At 37.2% G+C, this 8,068-nt stretch overlaps 1 protein-coding gene across 1 annotated transcript; it reads left to right on the top strand.

Annotated features, from left to right (window-relative positions):
* The first annotated feature begins 702 nt into the window (after positions 1-702).
* On the top strand, positions 703-7,195 carry hoxc1a (homeobox C1a). Its single transcript, XM_079588094.1, has 2 exons — positions 703-1,562; positions 6,601-7,195. Exons 1-2 carry the CDS (start codon positions 992-994, stop codon positions 6,945-6,947), a joined length of 918 nt encoding a protein of 305 aa, XP_079444220.1. The 5' UTR covers positions 703-991; the 3' UTR covers positions 6,948-7,195.
* The last annotated feature ends 873 nt before the right edge of the window (positions 7,196-8,068 follow it).

The raw sequence follows: 8,068 nt of genomic DNA, 5'->3' as shown, positions 1-8,068 counted from the left end.
TCACTCTGAAATCTCATACAATGACTTTATGATTCCCTTTTAACATCATTTCAGCTGTTATGTTAGATTCCCCGTGGCCATACACAGAGTTTCAGTTTTTTTGCGAAGTATGGAGACTCTTTGCGTTGAACAAATCTGTTTTAAAGATAAATAGATCGGACTCGGAGTAGCCTAATAGCTCAAGGAGGAATGCAACTGTGTTAACGTGGGTTACCTGGGAGATATACGTTTCTAAGATTATTTTCAAAGTTTAAATGAATTAATAGGCATGAACCACGAGATCCATGGCTCTCCCATTAACAACTATTGACAATGCAGGCTTAAGACCGTATTCGGGAAAGCTAAGGCTGCAATATACTGACTAAACATGTCATTGATTTTCTGTGCGTGCTAAACTTAAACGAACTGGGCCTTCCGAGAGAGAGGAAAAACACAATATGAAGACAACATGTGTCGAAATAATATATTTTAACGGGTTAACTTAAATTTAAAACACAAAACTGCCCGTTAAGGAAATTAAATGATTTGGATATGAAACAAACGGAACAAAGAATCTATTAATATCCTAAATGTGACTTTTCACAAATGCCTTGACATTTGTGCAAAATTCATAGAAATCCTCCAGCATAGTGCAGTGCGCTTTGATTAAATTCAATATTATCCACTATGAAATGTAGTACTGATGTTGACCCCTCTTCGCGCACGCGCGAGCGCACACACTCCACGAGACCTTATTAGCAGGTCAAATAAGTCATTCAAACTTGCTTGCTTTGGTAAATTAACGCTCACTCAGATGAAGGAGATGTCCGGCTATTGGCCAAGAGTTAGAGGGCACGTCATCCCCATCCATCACCGATCGAATGTTTCTACAAGGCATGTCCCTGTCTAGATCTGAGCCTCTGTCCTCTTGCGCGCTATGTGTGGCATCCGTGGATGGCGTTTCTGTCGCGTCCAGCCTCGCATGAAAATCTGGAATATATGAGATGCAGCCATGAATTCTTATCAAGGGTTCAGGGACACAACGTCACTTTTCAAGGGCTATCATGCTACTGGAGTAATGCGTCTGCATCAGGACCACGGAGCTACTACTGACTTCCCAAGCAGAGAGGAGGGACATGTCAACAACACCGAGGCGGATTTTCTTCAATATCACTTCACGAATTTCAGTGCCACGGCCACAAGCGCGTGTCCAAAGCCCAGTGAGGACCCTGGTCCTGCTAACTCGACCAGACCCCCCTTTCCCCATAACCAAGACTTCTATAGACCAGTGCACCCCGTTCGACCCCAAGTCCCCTCCTTCCAAAGCTGTCGTGAGCAGGGTCTCTCCAGAACGGGCTTCTCGCCTTCCTCAGACACTTTGAGAACTTTCTCCGGCGCGCTGTGTGAACTCGGCCCTGTCAACAACACACACCTCGTTGCGCGCACATGCGACGGCCCAGTGCATCACCCTCCAATTCAGGACAATAGCACCAGGCACGAGACTTTAAACACGTTAAATGAGACATTGCACAGTGAAAAGACATTCGACTGGATGAGAGTGAGGAGAAATCAGTCCCGTGCAGGTAAGTTGACTAGTTTTCTAGTTCGACGAACTTTTCTGCAGCGCACCTTAATTGACCGAGTGGCCACATTCTCTGCCTTCTCGGACAGTTTTCTTTTAAATCCTAGTGAAGTGATTTCAAATATAATGCGATTTCTAATTGTGTTTTTCAATCATAAAATTATTTTAAGAAAGTAGTGTATCCAAAGTCGGACTGTAACTTTTCAGCAAGCAGAAATGAATACTTGGAGGAGGAGCTATGAGTGTGTAAGTTTGGCTATACTTTATGAAGGCCAAATTTTTAAACGTACTTGCAAATATAGTGAAGGACGTCGACTTATAAGAAAATTTAAAGTGGTCCTCACTATAAATCCATCCTCACTTTAAATGTACCCATATCAACAGGTTTGTAGGCTTATATGTCTATAGGGTTTAGCTAATATCACCACCTCAAAACCTCCATAAACATCACATAATCACTTAAAAAATAATATAGTGAAACCATCATGTACTTAAATAAAAAGTAAAATGCTAAGGTCAAATAATCTGAGCCATACATATACAGGCCTATGTGTGTATATATATTACTATTATTATATATGTGTGTTTGTCTGTGTAAATATATACACACACACACATATATATATATACACATGTATATAATACTATGTACACACATATTATCTAAACAAAAACTTTTACGTTAGATGTAATATATACATATATGTGTGTGTGTATATATATATATATATATGTGTATATATGTGTATATATATATATATATACACACACATGTGTGTGTGTGTGTGTGTGTGTGTGTGTGTGTGTGTGTATATGGCTCAGATTATTTGACATTTACATGTCAGACTATAAGTACTGTAAATATGAAACATCCTCTGCAGATGTGGCACATGTCAGGGACAGATAGTTCTTGCTTCACAGATCAGGCTGCTTGTTTTATGGAGAAACCTTTGCAAATTAAGGAGAGTGTAATATACAAGATCTGCTCTGGTGCCTAAATGGGTCAGCAACAACATGCCAGACAGAATTCCTCCATTTTTATAAATAGCACTTTCCATTTCATTCTATTCTCGATGTTCATCCCTTTAAAAATTCTCTCATTGACAAGCAGCAGCCCAGGCTATATTTAAAGGAGTCCAGCACCCCCTAGCTCTCCATTCAGAGCCAAATAAACTTCGGAGGAACACTTTTCCTCGACAGAGCCCTAAATCTTAATAGAGACCAATGTTTATATGCTGCAATTAATTTTCTATATTGAATGTCGGAAAATGTCTGTCAGAATCTCGGCGTAATCCTTAACCAGAGTAATGATTGGATAGGTCTGCGTTTAATGCAGTTCAAATGTGAGTTACTTGACATGTGCTCATAAAATGTCACGCTCAATGACATTTGACCTGTATTATGTCAAAGTATTTCATGTTTGTTGTGAGAGCCGTGCGTTAAATTGTGAATCGCTCGTCCCCCTCAATAAATCACAATATATGTAATAGGTTGATGGTAAAACCAAGAAGAGCCCCGTTTGATTTGTCATTTCCTACGAATCAGTAATACAGCATTCATATGGTTTCCAGACTGTCAGGGAGAAGAATGTCTGGCCAGGCCACACTGATGATCTAAAATAACTCACAGGCAAATATGTCAGCGAAAAGGTCATTTCGGGCTATATCGCCCAGCGTATGAACAACAGCTGTGGTCAGGAAGTAGGATAGAAAGGCCTGCCTATATCAAATCCCAAATGCTTGAATGGCGGCAAGGCCAGGCGTTCACAATTTGTGTACTGGTTTGTCTGCTGTTTGTTTTGCTCCTGCCTGTCCACCCACATATATTATACACACATTATATATAGAAACGCCTACAACTTTTTGCACTCATTCTTACCTAGAATTGAACTTCACTGTCCCTTTAAGCACATAAGGCTTAAAGGGATAGTTCACCCCAAAAAACTATCATAATTTACTCACCTTCATGTCATCATATGCATTTATATTTAGAAGAATGGTGTGTTCCAAACAACATTGGATCCCATTGACTTTTATTTCATGGATACATGCATACAGGTTTGGAATAACATGAGGGTGAGTAAATAATTTAATTTTGGGGTGAATTTTTAAATAAAATGGTCACTAAAGTTGTGGCTCTCCCTCTGTGCTTAATGTCTTGGTTTTATGGCAAGCCTTATGGAGAAAGCGTTGTATGATGATATATGAGAGGTCTGTCAACAAGTGCTTAAGATAATACTCACATCAACACAGCAGCCAAAGTCAAATGTTAAATGGTAGGGTGAATGTTTATTGCCTGCTCCTTTACTGAAGTTCATTATAACCTAATGAAAAAAAGAAAAAAAGAAAAAAATATTATTATTAAAGGGAAAAAAACATTAAAGGGATAGTTCACCTGTATGACTTTCTTTTTTTCCCTCATAAAAGAAGATATTATGAAGAACATTGGACCCCATTGAATTCGACTGATGAGACATTTTTCACAGTATTCCTCTTTGCAAGTCAAATGGGTTTGGAACGACGTGCGGCTGAGTAAATGATGGTAGAATTTTCATTTTTGTGTGAACGATCCCGTTAAGTCAAGAGATTCCATGCATTGTGAGGGTTATTGTTCTTACTGGGCAACAGTGAATGTTTCCTAACTCAACATGAATAAAAGCTTACACAGAGTGTCTGACTGGATCCCCCAGTACAGTGCACACAGTCCCAGTGCGTCATTCTTCAATTATACCCTGACAGCACCTGAATTACTGTGGGCTGGATGCCAAGATGACCGAGGCAATCTGTATCGATCCCCCACCCCCCATTCCCCTGCTCTCTTTTAGGCTTAGTGGGGCACGTCATCCCTCTGGCTGGTTGGCCATTTCCAAGTTTGCAAGTCATTCCTCAAATGTTTCGTTTGATTCCTTTATGCCTTCTGGCGACTGCCAATTCTATTATCCAGTAACTCATTCATCAGTGTTTTCATGCACACTTTTTTATTTCCTAAGGAAATTGCTTAATTACTTCATATTTGTCAGTGAATGCACTGGTTGTTAGAATATCCCTTGTGAATATTAGAGGTGACCCTACAATTGCTTTTTTTCATCTCTCTGTTTACTTTCAGTTGCACAGCGAGACCGAGATAAAGACCTAATATATGATCAACTGTTCGCTCTATAAGAGAAAGGGTGACATGTAGAGTTTATTCAGCTCATTGGGAAGTGTTTTCATTGAAAATTCTCATGGACCTCATGCAGGTAAATACAAAGAAATGTCAAATAAATATACAATGTTCTAGTTGCAATAACAAAAGGGAGTATTTTAGGAAGATATTAGTATTGTTATTGCATTTGCAACCAAAGCATTGTGCATTTATTTGACTTTTGTCTTTGTATATCCTGCGTCGGGGCAGACTGTACGTCCGTGACTGCAATGACATGACCAAAAACACACACAGAAACATACACATGGTGCGCAGATGGCACGGAGGTTAGAGAGACACTTGCAACTGTAGCAGTATGTGAGGGAGGGCTCAATGCGTCTGTAACACCCCAGGGGATTGTCCCGTGTGTGTGTGTGTGTGTGTGTGTGTGTGTGTGTGTGTGTGTGTGTGTGTGTGTGCGCCGTAAAGGAATGTGCAACTTCCTGTGAGCTTCCAAAAGCAAACAACACAAGCAAACAACAAAACATGAGTTTGATTTCCATTAAGACAGCTGTTAGTTGACTAGCTCAGTTAAACTGCAGATTTAACGCTATTCTAAAATTAACACTGTAGAGAAAGGCACATTTAGATGCACTAGGTTTTTATTATTATTATTAATTTACAGGAAATGCAATGTTGGGCAAAATTGAAAAACTGGAAAGTAGCAACTTTGGAATATTTTTGGCTGTGATGGACAGTGCATGTGACCCCTGACCTACAGTCATCTGTGAGGAGCGAACAGACAGTCCTCTATTTAGCTCACTGAGACAGGGTTTGCATACAGATGAAGGTCAAGCAATCAAAAACTCGTCCTCCACTGAAAAGTCACAAATGAGTGACCATTGCAGGAAGCCTAGCAAATATCATTTCTGCTGTAGAAAAAAAAAATATAATAATAATTATTGTACTTGGTAAGTTGTCTATATGGAAGATAATAAAGGCTTTTCAGTGTCATATTACAGTTTAGAGATTTTGCAGCTAATCAGTTGAAAATGTCTCTCTAACTTTCTCTAACAAAAAAACATTCAAAAAGGCAGATGCAGAAGCTGGTTCAAATTTCATTGTTAAACTCACTTTTAATCAGTGTAATATAAACTATGATGCAGTGTTTTATATTTAATATATATGTAAATATATGATGTATAAAATTTATATATATGATCAGGACGTTATAACAACATATGTCTTTATATTGCTTTAACTCATCAAAATAAATTAAGCAATTTTCAACTTTTTTATGTTATACAAGATAGGCTACATTTTTTAACTCAGTTTAATGTAATTTAAGTTGAAATAATTTAAACACCCAACTTGATTGCAACTTTTTTTAGTGTAGTTATTTTTAAATCTCAAATGATAAGACAACAGAGCACAATATGAATATAATACTATTATATATTTTTATATTCATAACGTATGGTGTGTTATGAATATAAAATCATATTTCATAACTAAGATATAATAAAATAGTATTATATTGATATGGTGCCGTTTTTATAAATCATAGCCTACCGATAAATTCGTTTCCAATTGTTCGCGGCTTAAAATTTAAAACATCATTAATAAATGTCAATAACATTTTAGATAACAACTGCATAACTGAATATATTAACAGCAAACGTATTAACAGTAATTCTAACAGTAAAAAAAGTTTAAGTGTTTTGTTTTCCGTGTTTGTCAACAAAATTACAGGTGACATTTTATTCGATCTGAAATTAATATGAATATAAAATAATTATGAAATCGTTGTTTTTATTTTTATTCAAGGATGGTAAGCACTGAATTAAGCCTTGAATATTTTTTTATATAGGCAAGACGTGTGTTTTTAATTAATATGTATTGCATTTCCTTAACAGCTACACATCTGGGGAGATACTCGGACCCGGAGCTGAAGACGGACCTCGGACGAGATGCTGACGAGGACCCCTCGAGTGGAGCCCCGCGAGCTAATTTTACCACCAAACAACTCACAGAACTGGAAAAGGAGTTTCATTTCAACAAATACCTGACTCGAGCTAGACGGATAGAGATCGCGAACACTCTCCAACTGAGCGAGACTCAAGTGAAGATCTGGTTTCAGAACAGACGCATGAAACAGAAGAAAATGCTGCGGGAAGGCCTCGTTCCTGGATTAATGCTGATTACTGGCTGTGACGAGGACTCGAAAAACACACACACTTGTTCATCTTCTGACAAAAGATAATTTCAGTAGGGTAAGATTTTGGGCACTGCTGCTATAGGCTATGAAATGTTAACAATCACGTGAATATCATGCGCGAGAGCAAGAGTGATTCTGCTGACCAAAATGTATTTACACTCCCAAAATTAAGTTTGCCCCTAAACATACATATTTAATTTATCTATTCAACTGTATTTTTTAAGAAATGAAAGCAGTAACTCTCTATGATAAAAAAATAAATAAAGTTTGCTCACCTGTTGAGTCAAGCGGAGAAATAAAAACGCACTTTATAGTCTTCCTTTTAATATCTTATAAGTGTTTTATTTGCTACCTGTTTTGTCATTATGAATTTGCTTGTTATTAAAGATCAGAAAATGTATCTTTACAATTTATAGATCTAATCAGGTTCATAAATTAATCAGGGTAAAAGTGCCAAGAAAAGTGACAAAATTGATAATTATTTAAAATAAAATAAAAGTGGGGGGAAATGTAAGAAAATAAATGGACTCATCTGTTTATATTTTATATAAACTATTATTGCGTTATTTTCTATGCCTAAGTGTGTGAGTTTTAAATTGTTTAGACCTACTAAAATGTACAGTGTATAGGACTGTATGTTTTATATAGGATAAGAAAAAATGCCCAGGGGTCAATTATTGCCTCGTAATTTAAAAAATAAAATAGATTATTATTTCTGACACTGCTCATCTGGTTCTAAAACAAAAACCGTGTTGATTGGTTAAAAGGCATCTATAGCCTAAACTATCATTTTATTTTTAATAAGCAGCGAACTGAATATCTGAGAAAAAGTAGGCCTAATTATTTTTCAAACTACTATTTTATGTAATTTATTTAATGTAATAAAAAATGTAATTAGTTCTGGAATAAAACATCTTTAACGTGCATAGGCTACAGTAGCATATCTGACGCGGACAGATTTAGTCAGATTTAAGCTGCACACATTCAGAAACACTCAACAGGTTTGCTGCTGTTTCGCAGACACACTGTGTATGTCATATTCATGCTGCTTGTGCTTTTATCTGCAAATAAAGAGCGCCGCACGATGATCGGTGATACTCGTCTTTCTAAATAATGGCGAAAACCTGTCAACGTACAAAGTGCCTCCACTTAGCCGTGTATTTTCA

This window comes from Phoxinus phoxinus (genome assembly GCF_949152265.1).
Source record: "Phoxinus phoxinus genome assembly, chromosome: 18".
In the NCBI taxonomy this organism is placed as follows: domain Eukaryota; kingdom Metazoa; phylum Chordata; class Actinopteri; order Cypriniformes; family Leuciscidae; genus Phoxinus; species Phoxinus phoxinus.
Note: the sequence above shows the minus strand (reverse complement) of the source record. Positions and strands in the feature narration are given on the sequence as shown.